The 23,342-nt window shown below is 38.2% G+C and overlaps 1 protein-coding gene across 1 annotated transcript in view; it reads left to right on the top strand.

The window, feature by feature from the left end:
• The window catches only part of LOC135273585 (low-density lipoprotein receptor-related protein 2-like), an 84,144-nt gene that overhangs the window by 41,124 nt on the left and 19,678 nt on the right, over positions 1-23,342 (top strand). Inside the window, exons 23-34 of the mRNA XM_064372774.1 lie at positions 2,181-2,347; positions 3,306-3,449; positions 8,457-8,566; positions 9,596-9,773; positions 12,138-12,351; positions 13,811-14,050; positions 16,355-16,543; positions 18,442-19,362; positions 19,505-19,670; positions 20,061-20,219; positions 21,395-21,681; positions 22,713-22,916. Of these exons, the coding sequence (XP_064228844.1) occupies positions 2,181-2,347; positions 3,306-3,449; positions 8,457-8,566; positions 9,596-9,773; positions 12,138-12,351; positions 13,811-14,050; positions 16,355-16,543; positions 18,442-19,362; positions 19,505-19,670; positions 20,061-20,219; positions 21,395-21,681; positions 22,713-22,916 (2,979 nt within the window). The remainder of the gene's footprint in view (positions 1-2,180; positions 2,348-3,305; positions 3,450-8,456; positions 8,567-9,595; positions 9,774-12,137; positions 12,352-13,810; positions 14,051-16,354; positions 16,544-18,441; positions 19,363-19,504; positions 19,671-20,060; positions 20,220-21,394; positions 21,682-22,712; positions 22,917-23,342) is intronic.

Here is a 23,342-nt window from a genome sequence, read left to right as displayed (position 1 = left end):
GCAGCATTAGAGGAGGTCCTGCTTTCTAGTCCATTGCCTGCAAATGTTCATTGGTGGTAAATCTTCTCAATATGCCAGCGCTTATCAGATAAAGGGCTTGAGACATGATTTCCAGGAAGGAGTAGAAGCAGGTGGTGCTTAAGGGAAGAGCACCATGGAGGAGTCAGGAAGGCCCATATATGATGGATGAGATATGCAAAGTTTTTAGGCCCTAAACAGTGCTTTGGCTGAGAATTACTCCAATTAAGCAAAGGGAGATTACCCATTCAAAAGGGTAGCATCAGGTTTTGAGTGAGTACAAATTTAAAGTTCCCTATAAAATTGGGACAGAGATACAGTTTCTACTGAGCCAAGGAACATTAATAACATATAATCAATAAACAATTAAATGTCTCAATATAATTTCATGGTACAGCTGAAACTCATAATCTAGCATTTTAATTATTGCAGTTAAACCAAATGAAATGAGTGGTAATTTGATATTCAATAAGTAGTACCTGGCTATTTGCAGTGTAGTGATGAAAAACATAGATTTTGGAGTCCAGGAGGCCTGGTTGTGTGACCTTGTTTTAATTGCTTGATTTGATTTCTTTGTGTCTTATTTGCAAACTGGGGGAGACACCTATCTAACCAACAAGATTAGGAAGCTTGAGGGAGATAAATTAAGGGAACTATTTACCTGATATATGCAGTGCGGCACACATTCTCAATAAATGAGAGGTGATTTTTATTGCAATTGCAGTTATTCAGAAGAGACGCAATGTGGAGCAGCTGACAGAGGAAGGGCTTGGAAGTGAATGGGCCAGGGTCCATCTCCTATTACTGTTTCCTGCAGAAGTCACAGAGCTCCTGCAAGTCTCATTTGCTCCAGCTGAAAACAACTTTTCAGACTTGTTGTGAAAGACTATACATTGTAGTACTTGAAAAATGTAAAGCATTGGCCGGGAGTGGTGGCTCACACCTGTGATCCAAACACTTTGGAGGCCAAGGCAGGCGGATCACTTGAGGTTGGGAGTTCAAGACCAGCCTGACCAATATAGTGAAACCCCATCTTTATTAAAAAAAAAGAAGAAGAAAAAAGAAAAATGTAAAGCATTAATAGTTGCAAAATTTACATTAGATTAAATTTAAATTTGTCCTAGGTTAATAGAGACTGACTTACTTCTCAGTAATAGAAATGATAGGAACAATGAAAAGCTAATGAGATGTGAAAATGTGTAAGGAAAAAGTGCCCAAGTTATCCTGCTGAAGATGTAAAGCTTCCCAGGTTATAAAAATAATGAAAACACCATTTTTAGCTTATGAAAGTTATGTAATGATTAATCATTTTATACTTTGTCTTAATATGTGATATATCTTATCACATCTTAATACAAAACTTAGATTGAAAAAGTTTTCCTTTACTCAGAGAGGAATTTTAAAATAAAACCCGAATCTTGATGGGGATCAGAATAAAGATTAAATTATTTTTGAAAAAGGAAATTTTATTAATTATTCAGGAGGCTAAGTGAACTGATAGTTTAAGATATTATGGGAGTGTTTAAGTTACAATGCGTAGATAGTTCTGCTAACTTTGGAAGATACTGTTTACATATTCACCTAGGCATTCATCCATTTATGCAATCATGTGGTCATCCATTTAGTTAGCAAACATTTATTGGGCAACTATTTTATGCCAGGACCTGGGACACAATAATGAGCAATCATTGACCTTTGGGAGTTAAAATCTCGTAGGGAAGACAGACGCTAGTCAAATAACAATTGATGGGATTTTACATTGGATTTATTTATTAAAGTTTCAATAAATACTAGGCAACACTTTGTAGTGTTGTTAATGAGATTTGTCACAGACAGGAAGTGAAAGAACTTCCTGTCTGTGAGGTTTAGCAAACATGGATGGTTTATCAGTCTAAGTAAGGACTTAATGAAGAGTAAGATAAATACCAACCTGCATTGAAAAAGTCTAGACAGTGTTGTATGTGGGGTTGGAGGTCTTGTGGCCCAGCAGCCCACTGAAACCCTGTGAAAGGCCCATGATTGACAAAGTACCTTCTATTTATTGCTGCAATGCTCAATGTCCTTTTAGCCCATATGATTGTAATAGGCTACTGCTTTCCATAACTCTGAATGTCTGGGAATAGTGGCATATGGTTTTGACTGATATTCTTTTATTTTCACAGATGATCAACCATTCTTAATAACTGTAAGACAACACATAATTTTTGGAATCTCTCTTAATCCTGAAGAGAAGAGCAATGATGCTATGGTTCCTATAGCAGGGATACAGAATGGTTTAGATGTTGAATTTGATGACTCTGAGCAATACATCTATTGGGTTGAAAATCCGGTAAGTTTTGAATAACATTCAACGTATATAATTTATTCATGAAGGGCCTGCCTGCACTGATGTTTTCTTATAAGCAAACTTTTGTTATGTGGATAAAAGGGAAATGATGTGGAAATTAATTTATCACTAAGGTTTTTGATTCAATGAGGGGTATAAACGTGAGCTTGGCCTGGAGCAAAGATCATAAAACTCTTTAGCTTTAGAATAAGAAACACATTTAAGCTATTGTGTATTATTTACTCATTTAGCAAGTATTTTCTAGAAGTGCCTACAATTTGCCCTGCACTGCATTACCTGCTTCTTACCACAGAATACATGCCAAGAAGCAGCAGTCACAAAACTTGCCCCTAGAGGAGTCTTAAGCTAGTAGAAAATATTAGGTGAACATAAAAATGGTCAAAACTCAAGACAAAAGTAGTAGTTCCCTAAGGGAATTCAGTGTAAGCATTTGATGTGATGCTGGGGCCTTCCTTCAGAATCTTTGCCTCTAGGGTAAATGTGAACACTCCTCCAGTTCTTTTCCTCAAGAGACATTTTCTTCAGCCTTCAGGGAAAAAACCTATAAGAATGGGAAAAGGGCAAGGAGAATATAAATGGGGAAGAAAAGAAAGATCTTTATGTTTCATGTTTATCACCCGTATGCAAAATATACTCCTGGCCTTCTGATCCACATCTGTGACTTAGGTGTTTCTTATGACTCTTATGTCTGTGGTAGTTAAGAACTATCTCTGTAGCCAGTACTGGAGAGAGCCTGAATGGTAAGCCTTGTATATTCCTGTGACACACTGAAAAATCATTTGAAGCCTACCCAATGGTGCTGAACCTTTGCTTGCCTTTCCTCTGAGGATGAGGAGTGTTCAAGAAACACAGCAGCTGGCAGTAGCCACAGTGAAGAAAGGGTTCTTCCACAGGAGCTGTGGCCTTGAAACTGCTCACCTCCCCTTGTCTTTCTTTCCAGGGTGAAATTCACAGAGTGAAGACAGATGGCACCAACAGGACAGTGTTTGCTTCTCTATCTATGGTGGGGTCTTCTATGAACCTAGCCTTAGATTGGGTTTCAAGAAACCTTTATTCTACCAATCCTAGAACTCAGTCAATTGAGGTAATGATTCCATAATACTATTTACACAAGCATTGGATTTAGATTCATGTAAACTCTATTCTCAGGAATAGATCTCATATGGATTTTGGAATCATTTTTAAGCAAGAAGAAAAAGGGAAAAAATATTAGTGTTAACTATCAGTCTCTGAAGTGAAGGAGGAAAACCACCTTAAAAAATTCTCTCTTTTTTTTTTTTTTTTTTGAGACAAAGTCTTATTTTGTCACCCAAACTAGAGTGCAGTGGCATCATCTTGGCTCACTGCAACCTCCAGCTCCTGAGTTAAGTGATTTTCCTGCCTCAGCCACCTGAGTAGCTGGGATCACAGGCATGTACCACCATGCCCGGCTAATTTTTTGTGTGTTTTTAGTAGAGACAGGGTTTCACCATGTTGGCCAGGCTGGTATCGAACTCCTGACCTCAAGTGATCTACCTCCTTTGGTCTCCCAAAGTGTTGGGATTATAGGCGTGAGCCACCACACCCACCTGGCAAAAATAAATTATCTGAGCTTTCTACTGCTCTATTTTATTTCCTCCTAATTATCAATACCACCTTGTCTCCATAAAAGTATTTTAGGTAATTTACAAAATAATATATAAGAAGATAAATAAAAGTTACATAAGGAATTCAGCATAAAGGGAAGATTATGGTAAGCAGGGATTTTTATTTATTTATTTATTTTACTATTTTTCCTCATCTAATCTTCAATGCTATTTCAGTTCTCAACCAAATTTATAGTTTGCCTCTGTTCTTAGATGGAAATCTTTCTATGGCTCCAGTACAATTTTTCTAACAGTGAAACATAAAGTAGAACCTTGATTCTAATTCCTTTGCTACTCTCTTCTTCATGATAAGTGTTCTTTTTACTCTCATTCCCAGAAGAAATTCTAGATGAGGCACAGGTATGAAATCACATGAAGGAAGTCGGAGGTAACTTGACTAGTGTTGGTTTGCCCCACTGTGAGAGAAAGGTAAAACATGGAAGGGATTATTAATTCATAATAATTTTGAAAGTGAGACCTCCCAAAGCAAGAAGGTTTTGGAGGGGGATAGTTAGTACTGACAATCCACTGCTTTAGGTGGGCACCAGCTGGCAAGCCAGTTTTTCTTTGGAGCATTCAGAAATAGAAATACTAAAGTTGGGGAAGGTACACAGCAGCCTGGTGGCTAATTTAGAGCATCTGTCTATACTAAAAAACACTTTCTGCAGACTGAAAACACAGCCTATGTAGAGTTCGGTACCATCTGAGGTTTCATGCATCCACTGATGATCTTGGAATGTATTCCCCATGGATGAGTGGGGATGACTGTTTTCATTTCTGCCAAATGAAGAAGTAGGGAAAAGGTGTCCCAGGCAGAGAAAAGAGCTCTCACTGGAACAGTGCTTGAGTTTACAAAGGTCTTTCACTAACATCTGATTTAATCCTCACAACATTCCTGAGGGCAGGCAGGTCTGGTAGCCATTCACAATGAGATGGATATTTGCAATATGCACCAATATCTCAAACCAGGTAGAATCATCAGGTGTTAACATGAAGGGCCCCTTGGGAGGCTCCTCTGGTTCAAGCTCTTTGTTTTTTTTACATAAGAAACCAAGTCCCACAGAAGTTAAGAAATTGTCTTAAATGGTCAGCTTTGCTGCTCTAATTTGGGGCATTATTCTCTCTTTGCACTTTTGTAAACTACAACTCCAGCAATCTAGACTGGTTTAACCCTCTGACAGTGGCAGAAAAATTTTTTCATGATTTCAACTAAAAATATCATCCTCCCATTAAATATAGGCAACATCTACTGCCTAAGACCCTTACTACCAAATTCACATCTCTCTGGAGTCAACCTAGTGCAAAGCTGTCTTAATTCCAAATGGCAATTAATATGCTCTTATTCTATCTCTTGGTATCTTGCTTGGTAAATGGGGTTCTTCTGTTTTAAACTGATAGTTTTCCAAAAGCAGGGACATGTCTTTCCCATTAGTGTTAGGTACAATGCAATAGCAGCCAGTCGGAGAAGAACTGAGCATGCATGTGTGTATGGATTGGAAAGGCCGCTTTAACCACATGAACCAAAACTTTGTAATTACGACCCAATGCAGTGTGGCACATAGGAAAGATATTTTGATTTGGAGTCCAAAGACCTGGCTTTGAGTCTGGCTTGCTTACTCATTTTATTCATTCATTTAACGAGCACTAGTAAATGCTTTCTATGAATCAGTTGGTCCTGGATATTCAAAGATGAATACAACATTTTTTTTCTGTCTTTAAGTAGCTCACATATCTGTGAGATAGATACATAAACAAACACCTGTGCTCCAGTGTGTGGTAAGACAAGTGAATATAAAGTGCTAGTGATTGGAGGCAGAGGTAAAAGTGAGGGGAGAGAGCATGCAGACTTCCCATTCATGGGTACTTGTGAGCTGAGTCTTGAAAGATGACTAATATGTCCTCCCTTATCCGAGGCTTTCACCTTCTGAGGTTTCAGTTACCTGCAGTGGCCTGAGAATAGGTGAATACAGCACAATAAGAAAGGGGGGGGAGAGAGAGAGAGAGAGAGAGAGAGACCACAGTCACATAACTCTTATTACAGTATATTATTATAATTGTTCTATTTTCTGATTATTGGTAATCTCTTACTGTGTCTAAATTATAAATTAAACTTTATCATAGGTGTGTATGTATAGGAAGAAACATAGTGTACATAGAGTTCAGTACTAGCTGAGGTTTCGGGCATCCATTGATGATCTTGGAATGTGTCCCCCATGGATGAAGGGGGACCACTGATTTTATTTTTGCCAAATGAAGATGTAGGGAAAAAGTGTCCCAGGCAGGAAAAAACAGTTGAATAAAGACCCTGAAACATGGAAATGCATTTTGTACCTGGGGACAGCACAGCATTTTCTCCACTCATGAGCTGTTTGACCTTGGACAAATTACTTAACTTCTCTGAACCTCTGTTTTCTCATCTGTACTATGGAGTTCATGACTGAATAAGTAAAAGTACTTCATAACACTGAGGTATCCTGTAAATACAGAGCACTGTTTCCTTCACATGATTAATATTTTCAGAAGATCCATAAAAGACCTATGAAAATAATGATCCAAGGGCAAATTGCCCTTTTAATGGTTTTATTGGTGTTTCCCACTAAAACCATTATATTATTTGCAATTTAAATGATAAATAATTCATTTTCCAAGAATTATTTTAAATTGTAAATTTATATTATAAATAATTCTTCCAGGTGATTGTTGGATTAATTAAGAAAATAGGAATCGTGTTCACTTGCTGTTTACCTGTATAATATTCCTTTCACGTTTAACTCCAACTTGAAAATAAAAGAGAAACACTGAAGACATTATTATCCACTAGGGGTAGCTGTGTGCCCATCCACTAAAAGAAATTTTATAGCTGAATTGTGAAGCCTACAGAATGGCAGTATGAGAGAGAGCTCTATATATTCCAGAAAACAAGGAAAGGAGCTTTCAATCAAAGAGATCCCTAGTCTTAGGAAAAGGAGAGAGATTATAGCAGAAAGAGGCAACTGAGAAAAAAAAGTTACCTTAGTCCAAGCAGGAGTGAAAGATACCAGACAAAAGAGAGAAAAATGTAGAGAAAAGAATGAGGGAGAGAAAAATATGTGTGTGTGTGTGTGTGTGTGTGTGTGCATGTTTGTGTATGTGTGTGTGTGTGCATGCATATTTAAGAGACAGAGAAATGCAAATGATCTATTTGTATTGAAAAGCAATTTTATAGAAAAACCTTAATGCAAAAATCAACAGGCATTTTCTAATTTCTTACTAGTTGTCTCTTAGACTGTCTTAGATACCTATTAAAATAGCTTCGTTGCCATAAGAAACTTCCTTCTAGTCCAATAAACCATATTTCTATGTGCTGTATCAGGGTCCTGCTAACATTTGATTATTTCCCCTTTACTGATGTTCCTGGTAAAAAACACAAAAAAATTGCAATTGTAACAGTAAGAATAACAAACAGATAGCATTGGGAAAGCCACTAAACCTTTCTAGGCTTCTTTTTCTTCATCTGTGTTGAGAAAAATAATGGGATCTACCTCACAGAATTATTTGTGAGGATCAAATACAATAATGCTTGCTCTAATACCTCATACGGAGTAACTGACCAGTAGATGGACCAGTTAACAATAGGAGAAGTTTACTGAACACAGTTGTGCTGGGTGCTGTGCTAAGTGTTTTACCTGTACTATCTCTTAGTCCCATGGGCTCTCTGCAGAAGGTAATGCTTTCATCCACATTTGACTAATAAACTAAGTTCAGAGAGTTGAATTTATTTGCCTCAGGTTGTACAGTCAGGATCTGGCAGGGCAGAGATTTCAGCTCATGTGTTTCAGCTTAGACTGTTGATCTGGGACAGAATTCACTGTACCTCTGAGTAAATTTGGACTGTTTTGATCAACTGTGTTGGCAGTGACTGGCCACCGAGTGCCATGGCCTGGTCACTGTGGTGCAGGAAAGCTGTGGGGTTCTCATTTGTCTTCCAGAGATTTCTCTTAGCTTTTTCTGAAGGATTTTCATAGTTTCTTCAGGCAGTGGTTCTGATGTTTTCCCAATTGAATCTTCCTTTTATCCATAAAAATGTTCTGTCCTGAAATTTTAGGTGGGTTAGAAGTAGGAACTTGGGAGGTGGTTTTCCTTCTCTTACTCTTTTTTTTTTTTAAAGATGGGGTTTCAGCATGATGGCCAGGCTGGTCTTGAACTCCTGACCTCAGGTGATCCACCCACCTCAGCCTCCCAAAGTGTTAGGATTACAGGCGTGAGCCACCTTCGCCCGGCCTTCCTTCTCTTACTCTCATTTTCTATTGAGCTAATTTCCTCATTTCCCTGAAGTGCAATAGAGATGATCTGAATCTCATCCAAACCCTCTCTTATCTATCCCTAGTCATGCTTTGGAATTTGTTTTGTATATAAGTTCTCTTTCATCTCAGTTTTCTTTGGTCCTCTTATGAAACTTGGTTCTAATAAGTGATTTTACACTATAGGTTTTGACACTCCATGGAGATAACAGATACAGAAAAACACTGATTACCAATGATGGGACAGCTCTTGGAGTTGGCTTTCCAATCGGAATAACTGTTGATCCTGTTCATGGGTGAGTATTTGTAAATGGCACATGTCTTCCTTGTGGCATTGCTCTTGTCAGTGTCAGGGCCTGACAAAATGGAAGATTTCAAATTTAGGACATCTTCTGATTTCAGATGTCAATATTTGAAAAATAACAGGTATCAGTGAGAAAGAGAAATAGCTCTGACTATATTTAATGTGCAAGATGTTGTTTGTATTTTGTTCTATGGTGTTCGAATGAACAACACTGGATTTAAAATTAATTCCAAAAAACAAGAATTTTAGGGATTTTAAAATAGCATTATAAGAATTGACAATATATTCTGACTTTGAAAGGACACAGAAAGCTCTAAGAGGGTATGTAACGTTTGCAATAGACCTTGAAGGATGAGAATCCTTCTAGTAGGTGGAGAATGGGTTGCAACCAGGCAGTGGTTCTTGAGGCCAAGGGAGCAATGAAGGCACAGAACTATGGTGACACTTAGCATGATTGTGGGGAGAGCTGGAACCAGAGGCTTAGAGTAGGGAGGTGTTGACCACATGGGAGATACAGCAGGTAAGGTCATCTGGGGACAAATCGTGGAGGGCCTTTAATGTCATGCTAAGGAGTTGGACTTGATTCTTTTGAGTACTAAGGAGCAAGCAGGGATTTTTTCTTTTAATTTTGACTTTTATTTTAGATAATAGGGGGTATATGTGCAGGTTTGTTACATGGGTATATTGTACAGAGATAGTGACCATAGTACCCAGTAGTTAGTTTTTCAACCCCTGCCCTCTTCCCTTCCTCCCTACTCTAATAGTCCACAGTGTCTGTTCTTCTCATGTTTATGTCCATGTGTGCTCAATGTTTAGTTCCCACTTATAAGTGAGAACACTGGTTAAGTACCCATCCACATTGTATGCAACAAGATACTGATGTTTCAGCCTTTGCCCATTGGATTATGAGCATCATGAGAACAAGAAATACACATTGTCATTTAAATATTTAAATTATATATGTCACTGACTCAAATCTACCTTCTGTTTTGTTACATGCTGGTGTTTTTCATGGTTGTAGGAAGCTATACTGGTCAGACCAAGGAACTGACAGTGGAATTCCTGCCAAAATTGCCAGTGCCAACATGGATGGCACATCTATAAAAACGATCTTCACTGGGAACCTTGAGCACCTGGAGTGTGTCACCCTTGACACTGGGGAGCAGAAACTCTACTGGGCAGTTACTGGAAGAGGAGTGGTATGAGCACCCTTTCAGTCTTTTGGTCTTTATGCTGAGCTGGTGTAGCTGATGCTGAGTGTTGCGAGCTGTCGGGCAGTGGTTGTTGAAGAGTCTTACTTGGTAACTTGCACCAGTGTTTCATTGACCTTTCTCCCAATAACTTCTTTCCCTTGCACATACCTCACCCTAGCTGAAGTCCAGTTCTTCATAGTATGTGCATAGTTCCCTATAGGAAAATGTTTATTAATTTTTCCACCAACCTTCGTTTTTCTTCAGGATAAGTTAATTCCATTTGTCATTTCTTACTTGTCCTTTCAGAGCCATTTCTTTCATGTTTTAGTGATTTCAGTGTTTTCCTTTGAAAGTACTCTGGGTTATCCAATTATAGAGACTAAAAGAATATATATACACACACATATATATAAAATATAGACTATATATCTATAATATAAATGGTATATAATATATATCTATACATATCTATTCTATATATGGCATATAGAATAGATATATTTATAGAATATAGAATATAATATAGAATATAGACTATATATCTATAATATATATAGCACATACAATTTATATTTCTGTATAGGATATAGGTATATTCTATGTATCTACCTTTGTGTGTATGTATGTATATATCTATTTATCTATCTAGCAAGCTTCTGAGCTCACCATCCCCTCATAGCTACACATTATTCTCTAATATTCTAACATGATTAATGCACATGTGAAACTTTATTTACTGGTAATTTTAAGCTCCAAGATTGGGTTCATTACATTCTACAATAAGAAGCAGACACTATAAAGTCTCATTCACTCATTGTAATACTATTCACTGCTGTGCTTATGCAGCTGAGCTGGGGCTAGGCACATAGACGGTGCTCAATGATAATTATTGAGTAATTAAGCATTGCTTTGGGTATTGAATTGAATATATGCTAGTCTCTTTCTTGCTTTTTAATAGCAGTTATTTCAGATCCTTGACATTGATGCTTTTGATAATATTGTGCAATAGGTTTGGCTTTTAGTTCATTATTTGTTCAACAAATATTAACTTGACTCCTAATATGGACCTATAATGGTGTTAAGCTTTGGAGATTAAAAAGAAGTGGTGATGTGTGTGAAAACACTTTGCAGAGTTGGTGCCTGTGTGCAATGATGAGGGAGCTCTTGTTACATGGTATGGTTTTGCTAAACAAATCTGACAGGACACGGCTTCAAAATCTGTGAGCTTGTCAGTGGTGTGACTCTCCAACCTTTCTCCTAGTCTAGTTCCCTTATTTCTTCTTTGCTCTCCTGGTTTAATTATCACCAAATCCTGCAATCCATCCTTAGCCTTTCACTCATGCCCAGATCTTTTCTGCCACCTCCACCATTCTGAGCAACCTCTCTCTCCAGCCTGGACTAGGCATGGCCTTGAGTGGTGAAGCCTGTTTTCATGTTGGAGACATGTTTTCTTCATAAAGTCACAATCAGCAAGTTGAATCATGGCTCAGCTTGGAGCCTCGCCCCGAGGAGTAGCTCCCAACACTTCTGTAAGCTTGCTCAGCTAATCTGGTCCTGGTCTCCACTGATTCTGCAGCTCTTTTCCAAGCTCATCTTCCTTATGTTCTAAGTTCTAGAACTTCTGTCAGTTTCTAGGGCATAACCAGTCTTGTGACTGCTGGGCTCCCTTGTCAGGTGTGGCAATAAAACCACACTTTGTGTCTCTCACCAATACCTAGCCCATATTTCGGCACAGAATTGGCACTTGAGGCAGGTGTTTGGAGTGAAATTAAACCAGCTACAACTGCATTTCATTTTTCTTCCAGAAGCAGACTACTTGTCATTTCCCCTTAGGGACTTTATTCTTGTGGTTCTTTTCCAGTTTATCAAAGCCATTTTGATTAAAGCTTGTTATCTGTTCCAATATAATGGCACCATCTTTGGCCCCGTCCTGTCTTACTGTCCTCTGTGGTTGTTTGGGGGCATGTTTCCAATGTCTATTACAGAAATTGTCAGTGAAGGTGTTAAACCCAGGGTCAGTCAGCTCCTGTGCAGTGGCCTGCACTTAGATGTTTGAGTACATCCTTGACCAGAATACCACATGCAGGGACTAGCGGTTTAGCTACCTTTTCTTCACTGTGCCATCTGAAAAGGCTGACTGACTCATGTGAGCTCTGTCTTCATTATCAGTGAAATGGGCACAATGACATTTTCCTGACTTGCTGCTTGGTATAGTTGTGCTTATCAAATCAGAGAATAGATGTGAAAATCTCTGTAAGGGATCGAAGGCTGTATAAACATGAGACATTAAAATTAGGAGAATATTAGTGTTTAAGTGTTCAAAATTTTCACTATGAATCCATGAAACTGATGAAAATTCCAATTCTTTAGATTGAAAGAGGAAACGTGGATGGAACAGATCGAATGATCCTAATACATGAGCTTTCCCACCCCTGGGGAATTGCAGTCTACGGTTCTTTCCTTTATTATTCTGATGAACAGTACGAGGCCATTGAAAGAGTTGACAAGGCCACTGGGGCCAACAAAATAGTCTTGAGAAATAATGTTCCAAATCTGAGGGGTCTTCGAGTTTATCACAGACGCAGTAAGTATTTGTCACTGAAATACATTCATGGACGTGTAATGCATATTCACACATAACTTACATCTGTAAACACACACCCACACATAGTTCCACGTACATACACATGCATACAAATTGAAATTACCAAAAATATTTAAAAAGTGATAATGAAGTCTTAAGCATGGTTAAGTGCCAAGGGCTAATTTGGCATCTGAAAGGCCAGATTGACTCCAGAGTAAGTTTATTTCCTTTCTCTTCCCGTTACTTTCAGTTCCTTACTTTGCTTTTGCTTCATAGCACTCCCTGACATATTATCTGTTTGTCTATTCTTTGTGTTACTCATTAAAATATAACCTCTGTATGGGCAGGCATTTTGTCTATCTTGTTTACTGCTCAACATTCAGTGAGTAGAATAGTGCCTGGCTCATAGAAGGTGCTCAGGAAATATTAGTTGGATGCCTGCTGGGAAAGTGTTAATGGGATGGAATTTTAATCTAAAAGGAATACTTCTGGATATTTCCTATTTCAACATTTTTTTTCAAAGATAATCTAACTTCTGATATACCCCTTTAAATCAGCATTATGATACAGGTATTATTTTTTGGTGTATTTTATAGCTTTAGTCTCCAACCAAAGATGATCAAACAATTTGTTTCCTGTCCTATAACCTAAGTTTGTCAGTAGGTATTTTTTTTTTTTTTACTGCAAGTGAAAGAAACACATGCAATAGAAATTAATTTTTTATTCCTATGAAGAATATTCTTTTTAGAAAGTTTTATTTTTCCATAGATTGTTGGGGTACAGGTGGTGTTTCGTTACGAGTAAGTTCTTCAGTGGTGATTTGTGAGATTTTGGTGCACCTATCACCCGAGCAGTGTACACCGCACCCTATTTGTAGTCTTTTATCCTGTGTCCCCTCCACCCTTCCCACAAGTCCCCAAAGTCCATTGTATAATTCTTAGGCCTTTGTGTCCTCATAGACTAGCTCCCACATATCAGTGAGAACATACAATGTTTGGTTTTCCATTCCTGCATTACTTCACTTTGAACAGTAGCCTCCAATCTCATCCAGGTCACTGCAAATGCCATTAATTCAAGGAATAGTCTTTAAATCTTCTTATTTCATATATTAAAAAAAAAAATCACATTATTGATCATGTAATGGAACATATTAAGTGCCAGTTCATAGGAAAATTATGAACAGATTTATATACTGACCTCCTTAATCCTCACATGATTTATACAAGAATATAATTGAAGCCCCATTCTGTAACTATTATACAATGGTTGGGATACTGCTTTCATACCTTTAGGTTGTATAACCTCTAGTCTCTCCAATATTGTTTTTCATTTGTTAACTCAGCTACTATAGGTTGGTTATCAATTTTTAGAATAAATTAGTTGGTGACTCAAAGAAATTTGAGATGGGCTGGCAAGTAGCTAGGATCAAAAGTTACAAATGGATTTTGTTTTCATTTAGATGCCGCTGAATTCTCAAATGGCTGTAGCAACAACATGAATGCCTGTCAGCAGATTTGCCTGCCTATACGAGGAGGACTGTTTTCCTGCGCCTGTGCCACTGGGTTTAAACTCAATCCTGACAATCGGTCCTGCTCTCCATTTAACTCTTTCATTGTTGTTTCAATGCTGTCTGCAATCAGAGGTTTCAGCTTGGAATTGTCAGATCATTCAGAAACCATGGTGCCAGTGGCAGGCCAAGGTATGCCAATTCCAATATAAGTCAGATTTGACTTCCTCTGGGACTAGGTTGAAATCCCTGGTGCCGTGAAAGCATTTCTTCATGTTTGGATTCAGTGCATAATGAAGCTTGCTTTTCTCTTTAAATCAAATGGCACAGCCTAAAGTGTTTTTCAAACTTCAGGGTGTATCAGAATCACCTGGAGGGCTCATGACCACACAACGCCAGGCCCCATCCCCAGATTTTTCCAATTTTGTAGTCTGGGGTAGGTCCAGAGCATCTGCACTTCTAATAGGCTCCCAGGGCATGCTGTTGGTGCTGGCCCATGGATCACGCTGAGAACCCCAGGCCTAGAGCAATATACAACGTGGCATGGGTTTGCAAGAAGTACTGAACTGTGCCCTGTTTCTGACTATTAATGGAGATTCGGGGTAGAAAGTATACTACTATTTAATATGGTAATGAAATAGTCCACAAATAAGATTTATTAATATATATTTGGTGAATTGAAGCAAAAGAGTTCACAGTATTAGTCTCTCCTTAGTAATCATATTTTGCAGCACTTTGTGCTTACATACTGTGAATGTATAAAATGATCACTTGCTTCCTAGATGAACCAAGGTTTTTAGGTGTACCTTAGCACAAGAGGAACTAAGAGTTTCCTAGCATCGGTAGGAGAATGTCACAGGCTAAAGATAGATACAGAGAGCAGAAAGGAAGGAGAAAAGGATGAAGTGAATGAACGGATGGAAGAGATGGTCAGAAAAGACAGAAATGCACCTAGTGGAAGGAGTCAGAGCTTCCAGGCCCACACGTCCTCCTGCTTGATGGTCATGTTCACATGGACTTATGACTCATCTTTGTTTTCCCATATCTAAAAAGTTATGGATCTAAGTTATCATCTTGTAAAAATATTACAAATTCAATAGTTTTTCCCCCCAGCTTTTCATTAAAAAAATTTCAAACACAGAAATGTTGAAAGATATAGCAAATATCCTCAGACTCCTTACTAAGATATAACAGTTGTTAACATTTCATCACATTGGAGTTCTCAATCTGTGTGTGTGTGTGTACATGCAAAAATATTCACATTCATTTTTTATGAACCTTTTGAAAATAAATTTTAATACCATGCCACTTTACCCCTACATATGCTAGCACACAGTTTCAAAGGGCATTATTTAATATTCATAATCATATTTCTCCAGCTGGCCTCACAACATTTTACATATAGCTGTTTTGTTCCATCCGAGATCTAATCAAGATTCATGCATTGCACTAGGAATATCTCATTAGTTTCTTCTAATTTGGAGTACTTGCCTCTAGCTTTTTGCTATAACATTGATGTTTTAAAGAGGCAGACCTGTTGTCTTCGAGAATCCCATGCTGAGGATTTGTCTAAATATTTAGCTTGTCTTTCATTTTCATACTGCAATTCTCATGAAATGGAAGTTAGGTCTCATTGCTTGATTAGATCAAGGTTAAATACATTTAGCAAGAATATAGGTTATGCTGTGTACTTGATACAGAATCTTATTAGGAAGAACATAATGTCAGCTTGTCCTGTTCTTAGTGATGCTTGAGTTTGATCACTTGGTTAAGGTGGTCCCTGCTATATCACTGCTTTTCAGAAGTGTATCTTTTTCCTTCTTAATTTGTGTGAAATCTATGCAGTCACTCTTAGGCCCTGTGAACATCTTGCCTCGCAAGCACCTTTTACCCATTGGTTTCGCAGCCATTGATGATCCTTGTCTGAAATAATTATTTAATTGAGGATTGCAAAATGGTGATTTTCTTATTGTAGCATTCCCGTTACATTTGTTAGGTAATATTCTTCTATAAACGAAAGCTCTTTGTTTCTCCCCGGTTTATCTTTTAAAAATTTATTATCATTTTGGGGTCAAATTTTTATCTTTTTAAATTCAGTATGTTATAATCAATTACTGTAATCCTTCTTTTGATGTCCTAGTTGATCCACTTTGGCCAGGCAGAGCCCCTTCAAGTGGCCACCGGTATACTTCTGTGTACGCCTTGTATCTTGGTACAATGAGATGTTTCATGCTCACCTCATACCTTTCCTGGCTAACCCTATAATCAGTATTTCTCCTGGGATACACAGCTCCATATTGTGGGAAAGAGTATTTAGAAATCAAGATGTGGGTTGTAGGTCTGCTCACTGTAACTGGGAAAAAAGGGTTTCATTTTGTAATGGGGAGATGCTCAGAGCAGTGGGGTGGGAATGAGGGTTTGAGAAGAAGGGCAGGCATTTAAAAGTTCTAGTTTCAGTGGCAGCATTGTTTAATGATCTTTTCTCAACTGTTCCAGGACGAAATGCCCTGCATGTGGATGTTGATATGTCCTCTGGCTTTATTTATTGGTGTGATTTTAGTAGCTCAGTGACATCTGATAATGCAATCCGTAGAATTAAATCAGATGGATCTTCTCTGATGAACATTGTCACACAGGGAATAGGGGAAAATGGAGTCCGGGGTATTGCAGTGGATTGGGTAGCAGGTATGTAAGCTGTATGGTGATTTTAATGTGTTTGCATCTCTGTTGTCTTATTTTATGCTAGAAAAAGTTTAGCCTAACTGCATGTGCTACAGATTTGGTTTTCTAGACAAGTATTAAGATAATTTAAGATACGTTGAATCTAGATTAAGCTATATATCTATTTGATAAATGAAATGGTGTTTCAGTTTACAGATTCATGACAAATTAATCCTTATCATTTTCTTCTATTAACATAATCTGAAGACAAAAAATGTCTAAAATATTAAATTATGTGAATTTTTTTTCACTTTGATTTATACCCAGTTTCTGCATTAGAAATTTTCTAAATTTTCAAGACAAAGGGATAAAAAATATAAACTATGGAACAGCATTCATTTACTTTAAAGTTGAGAATTTTAGTTACCAAATTCTTAATTGCTTCCTTTTGTTCATATATAAAAATTATTTCGATTATGAGATATTTTATTAGTAATTTTATTTAACTGCCTGTTCCAGTATTACACTAACTTAGTTGTATTGATTCATGCACGTAAGCTTGAATTACCAATCATTTTTATCACTCATTTGAGTAAAAATACAACTGATAATTAGTGCTATTATATATTTTGGAATACAATCCAATTCTACATAAAATCAGTAACATTGGATCAAGCTTGGTAAGTGTCACTTAGAAATACTAGCATGTGTTATGAAAATCTAAGTACTATAATAAGAGTTAATTGCAAAAAGTAAATATGGTAATATGGTTAAATAAAGCTTTAATTGGGTTCCTAACTCTCATTCCTGATTACAAATTACTGTTTCTGAGGGTGTAGATAAAGCAGTAGTCAGCAAACTATGCCTTGCGAGTTTGCAACAGGCTGCAAAAAATGCAGCGTGTTGCCTGTTTTTGTAAATAAAATTGTACTGGAACATAGCTATGCCCATTTATTTATGTATTGTCTATGGCTGCTTTCATGTTACAGTGGCAGCGTTGAGTGCTTGTAAAAGAAACCATATGCTCCACAAAGCCTAAAGTATTTATTATGTGGTCCTTTTTCAGAAAAAGTTTGCCAATCCTGGATTAAAGGATTGGAAGTGAGCAAATACATAAATAGCAAGTAGAGTTAGGTAATGAAAAATCTGTCAGTAACATATTTTGCATTGGCCTGATTTCTCTAGAGGTGGTTTGAATCAGATACAGGAACAAATTTGTGTGTCTTGGTAGTAGTATTGATAGTTGAGCAACAGGCTTTCAACTACATGGAATCAGTAATTTGGGATCATTCTCTAAATACTATCTTCACAAAGTTATCTTTTTATTCTAGCATTACATTGTGCTATAAGGCCCAAAGCGAAATGGACTTTTGTTTTGGTAGCTTTTAGAAGGTCCATGGATGAAAACGCCAACATTAGTTAGAAGGACTAAGGAAAAACTTCATGTTAACCTTAAGCACAAAGAACATTTGATAACATCAGTAACAACCTGAGATGCTGCTGGTGCTCCCTCTTTGCTACTTTTATCACATTGGGGTAGAAGTTATGCTATGACAATGTATACTTAGAGTCTTTCAGGTAGGTATTAAGCATTTAGTGCTTCAGGTAGAAAAGGAAGGACATTCTGGAAAATATACCTTTCAGTAGAAAGTAGGTTATGATGTTGCTATGAATTCTAATCTACTTTAGGAGCTGAAGGTAGGTACATTCTCTCTAAATCTGCAGACTCAATCTCTATAATTCCTAGGAGTAAGTATTAATTTTTCTAAGCCTAGACTGAGACATTTATTTATCATCTTGGAAAAGACAACATGTAGTGACGCAAACCTTAACCTTATATATTTTGTTCTGAATTTCTAAAGTTCTCCCCTTTTTTCTTTTTGCTTCTCTATTGGTCAGCATGCACTTTCATTTTCCTGTAGGAAATATTTATTTCACCAATGCCTTTGTGTCTGAAACCCTGATAGAAGTTCTGCGGATCAGTACTACTTACCGCCGTGTTCTTCTTAAAGCCACAGTGGACATGCCTAGGCATATCGTTGTAGATCCCAAGAACAGATACCTTTTCTGGGCTGACTATGGGCAGAGACCAAAGATTGAGCGTTCTTCCCTTGACTGTACCAATCGAACTGTGCTTGTGTCAGAGGGCATTGTCACACCACGGGGCTTAGCAGTGGACCGCAGCGATGACTACGTTTATTGGGTTGATGATTCTTTAGATATAATTGCAAGGATTCATATCAGTGGAGAGAACTCTGAAGTGATTCGTTATGGCAGTCGTTACCCAACTCCTTATGGCATCACTGTTTTTAGAAATTCTATCATATGGGAAGATAGGAATTTGAAAAAAGTCTTCCAAGCTAGCAAGGAACCGGAGAACACAGACCCACCCACAGTGATAAGGGACAATATCAACTGGCTAAGAGATGTGACCATCTTTGACAAGGAAGTCCAGCCCTGGTCACCAGCAGAGGTCAACAACAACCCTTGCTTGGAAAATAATGGTGGGTGCTCTCACCTCTGCTTTGCTCTACCTGGATTGAACACCCCAAAATGTGACTGTGCCTTCGGGACCCTGCAAAGTGATGGCAAGAGTTGTGCCATTTCAACAGAAAATTTTCTCATCTTTGCCTTGTCTGATTCCTTGAGAAGCTTACATTTGGACCCTGAAAACCATAGCCCACCTTTCCAAACAATAAATGTGGGAAGAACTGTCATGTCTCTTGACTATGACAGTGTAAGTGATAGAATCTACTTCACACAAAACTTAGTCTCCGGACGTGGTCAGATTTCCTATGTCAGCCTGTCTTCAGGAATCCATGCTCCAACTGTCATTGCTTCAGGTAAGTGCACTCCAGGCGCTGCTTGTCCCGGAAGTAGACACAATGGGGTCAACACACATGGATGACTGAGTGTTTCTAATGCATATTGAGACTCTAATGCCTTTGTGTGTGCTTGTGTGTGTGTCTGCCGGTATGTGTCCAGGTATAGGGACTGCTGATGGCATTGCCTTTGACTGGATTACTAGAAGAATTTATTACAGTGACTACCTCAACCAGACGATTAATTCCATGGCTGAAGATGGGTCTAACCGCACTGTGATAGCCCGTGTTTCAAAACCAAGAGCAATTGTATTAGATCCCTGCCAAGGGTATGCCATCATCTTCTTTGTTATATTTCTATCTGCTTATTTCTCAAAAGAGTGGGGCCTGAAATGATGTTCATAGACAGCCAGTGTGTTATGAGCTTATAATAACACGATGGCTACAGATTCAAAGGTGAAAGCACATTGAGTGGTTTTACCTGGGAAGGAAAGTGCAGCATGTAGCTCCCTTTGATGGCAGAAAGGTTGGCAACATACTAGTGAGTCAACACTCTGACTCAGCAGATCCCTTTTGGATGAGTTGTGTAAGTAGGAATGGGGTTTCTTTGGCCATGTTACTGGAAATTTGCAATTAAAGAATGTTGTCCATTTTCTTTGTTTTTTAAAGGACTCTGAGGTTTCCTGTGAATTAATTGTTGACTCCTTTTGTATGACTAGGTACCTGTACTGGGCTGACTGGGATATGCACGCCAAAATCGAGAGAGCCACATTGGGAGGAAACTTCCGGGTACCCATTGTGAACAGCAGCCTGGTCATGCCCAGTGGGCTGACTCTGGACTATGAGGAGGACCTTCTGTACTGGGTGGATCCTAGTCTGTAGGTGTCTCTGGTTACTCATGTGGGTGTTAAGAAGGATTTTTCCTCCCATTTCCAAAGAAGAGGGATTTGCATCATGTGATGAAAATATAATATGCCAGATAGACATTAACAAAATGTATAGAATCAGTTTTAGGAACTATATTTATATTGTAACTTGGTGAACATACCTGTGAAAGTTTATCTATATCATGCATTGAATAATTATGAATGAAAAGATATCTAAAGATGCATTACTAAATATATCTATAATTTCAGCTATAATTATAAATGTGTCTTATCAATTAATAACTACAAATGAAATTACTCAGTTTACATTCTGCAGGCCCTAGGTAACTGCCATCAAATCTGAATGACTTTAAATGCCCATTGATATTAAGTTTTTTTCTGGGCTTTAGCATTCAGTATCTGTTAGAAAATTCTTTTCTTTACTCTTTGACTTTTGGTCATCTTTTTAAATAGACTCTTTCTTCTCTGGCAAGGTTCTCCTCAGCGCATTTCTTAATATTTTCCTTTCATCCACTCTAGTTTTTTGTGTAACTTCTCCAAGTACCCCCCAAATGTTTCACATTCCAGTCCTCCTAAAGGAATAGTTGAAGGGATGAAATGATTTTTGCCTATAGTGGCTGGTGTCTACATATCAGGAATCTTAATTTTTCTTGCATATTTCTTTGGAATTTTAGTCTTGTAATGCCAGGCACCTAACATCCTGATCTTTTCTTTATTCTCCTATTTGAAACAAAGCAGTGATGCTTTGGGTCTAAGCTTGGATTATTCTAGGTAAACACCACAAGGTACTCAATAAATGTCAAATTGAAAATGCCACTAAAAACGTGGGATAGAAAAGTTGTATTGTGCTCAACGCTGAGTTCCATGCATTACATGAGTTATTTCACATTTTCCTGTTTCTAATGTCAACCTGGTTTCTTTTGTAGTATTACTATTCATATTTGGAAGTGAATGATTTTATATAGGCCATTATTTGATAAGCAAACAAGACCTTCCATAACCAGGAGAAACATTTCTAGCTGCCATATGCCCCACTTGAAAAGAAAGTTGAGGGGCTTGCGTAAACAATGATGAGGCCCATACATTGGGTTGCCAGTTGAAAACTTAACTCATTTGAGATTTCAGCTTTTTTATTTTTTTTATTTTTATTTTTTGCTTCATTTTAGGCAAAGAATTGAACGCAGCACTCTGACGGGCATGGATCGTGAGGTTATTGTCAATGTAGCTCATGCTTTCGGCTTGACTCTCTATGGCCAGCATATTTACCGGACTGACTTATACACACAAAGAATTTACCGAGCGAACAAATATGACGGATCAGGTCAGATTGCAATGACTACAAATTTGCTCTTCCAGCCCCGGGGAATCAACACTGTTGCGAAGAACCAGAAACAACAGTGTAACAACCCTTGTGAACAGTTTAATGGGGGCTGCAGCCATATCTGTTCACCAGGTAAGGCATTGACCATGAAAATTGAAACATGAGAGTAATAATCACAATACCAATTGGTAAGGAAAGCTGAAGCTCTCACCAGGAGAAAAAATATCCAAATTCTCTTTGATTTTAGCGTAATTTATAAAACAGACCTGGGGCTATATTTTGAGAAGAAGACTTTGGTAGACTTATTTTCTATTCTATATGGAGCCCTTTTTATGAAGGCATTTTTGTTTTATTTTTGAGATGGAGTCTTGCTCTGTTGCCCAGGATGGAGTACAGTGGTGTGATCTCGGCTCACTGCAACCTCTGCCTTCTGGGTTCGTGCAGTTCTTCTGCCTCAGCCTCCCAAGTAGCTGGGACTACAGGTGCACACCACCATGTCCAGCTAATTTTTGTATTTTTGGTAGAGATGAGGTTTCACCATGTTGGCTAGGCTGGTGTCAAACTCTTGACCTCAAGTGATCTGCCCACCTCGGCCTCCCGAAGTGCTGGGATTACAGGCATGAGCCATCGTGCTCTGCTTATGAAGGCATTTTAAATACAAGCTTGATGGAGTTGGAAAGAAAGATGAAGGCCTTGGATGCCCTACTTAATGTCTTGACTAGGAATTCCATCAATGAGCCTACCTTCCTTATAAAAGGATTTATATTTTCTGCTTAAGAGGTATTATTTATAGTTTGAAATATTTCTGGTGATATTTGCAGGTGGGATCTTACATGCTTTATCATGCGTTTTATAAAGAATGACAAATTCATGGGAAGATGTGCCTTTTGATGTTGTTGCTTTGCAAATTATGCATAGAAGAGAGAGTCGTTGATATTTCCTGTTGTGTAGAAGGAATCAGGCCTTTATTAGAAATTGGTGATTGCTCTTCTTGATGGAAAAGTGACTCAGAATATAGTTGAAAGGTTAATGGGCAGAATTTCCATGGCTTGTCTTAGAGAGCATTTAATGTAGACACTGTTGCAAGTCCTATTGTGGAGGAGGAGACAACGTGAATGGTGGCTGCATCCACTTTTGCTTCTTCTGGGACTATCTTCATTCAGGTCCAAATGGTGCTGAGTGCCAGTGTCCACATGAGGGCAACTGGTATTTGGCCAACAACAAGAAGCACTGCATTGTGGACAATGGTCAACGATGTGGTGCATCTTCTTTTACCTGCTCCAACGGGCGCTGTATCTCGGAAGAGTGGAAGTGTGATACTGACGACGACTGTGGGGATGGCAGTGATGAGATGGAAAGTGTCTGTGGTGAGTTGGCACTTTTAGTAGGAGCTAATGACATCTTGATGTCAAGTGTTTGGTACAGAATCCTGCTGTATGTGAATGGGTTTGAAACGTGTGCCTAGGCATCCTGGTAGAGCTGAAAAATGTTTCCTCTGATAATCCAGACTGTTTCTGTTAAATCACCTCTGTAGTGGTTAAGAGCACAAGCACAGTCATTATCCTGGTGATTGCATTTGTAATCTGTATTGCCCTGGGAAAATTACTTAATGTCTCAAGCCTCAGATGTCTCATCTGTAAAATGGAGCTACTACTAGGGTTCTTGTGAGGAGTAAGAGAAACAATATGTAAAAAACCCTTAGCATGAGACATGGTACATGCTAAGCGTGGCTTAGCTTGGGACTAAGGAAATGTATCATTTTACTAATTTTCATAGCACAAAGGTCACTATTT

This window comes from Aotus nancymaae, unplaced genomic scaffold (assembly GCF_030222135.1).
Source record: "Aotus nancymaae isolate 86718 unplaced genomic scaffold, 86718_ANA_hifiasm-v0.15.2.pri h1tg000008l, whole genome shotgun sequence".
Taxonomy (NCBI): Eukaryota; Metazoa; Chordata; class Mammalia; order Primates; family Aotidae; genus Aotus; species Aotus nancymaae.
The sequence above is the reverse complement of the archived record's forward strand: the minus strand, read 5'-3'. Positions and strand labels throughout refer to the sequence as shown.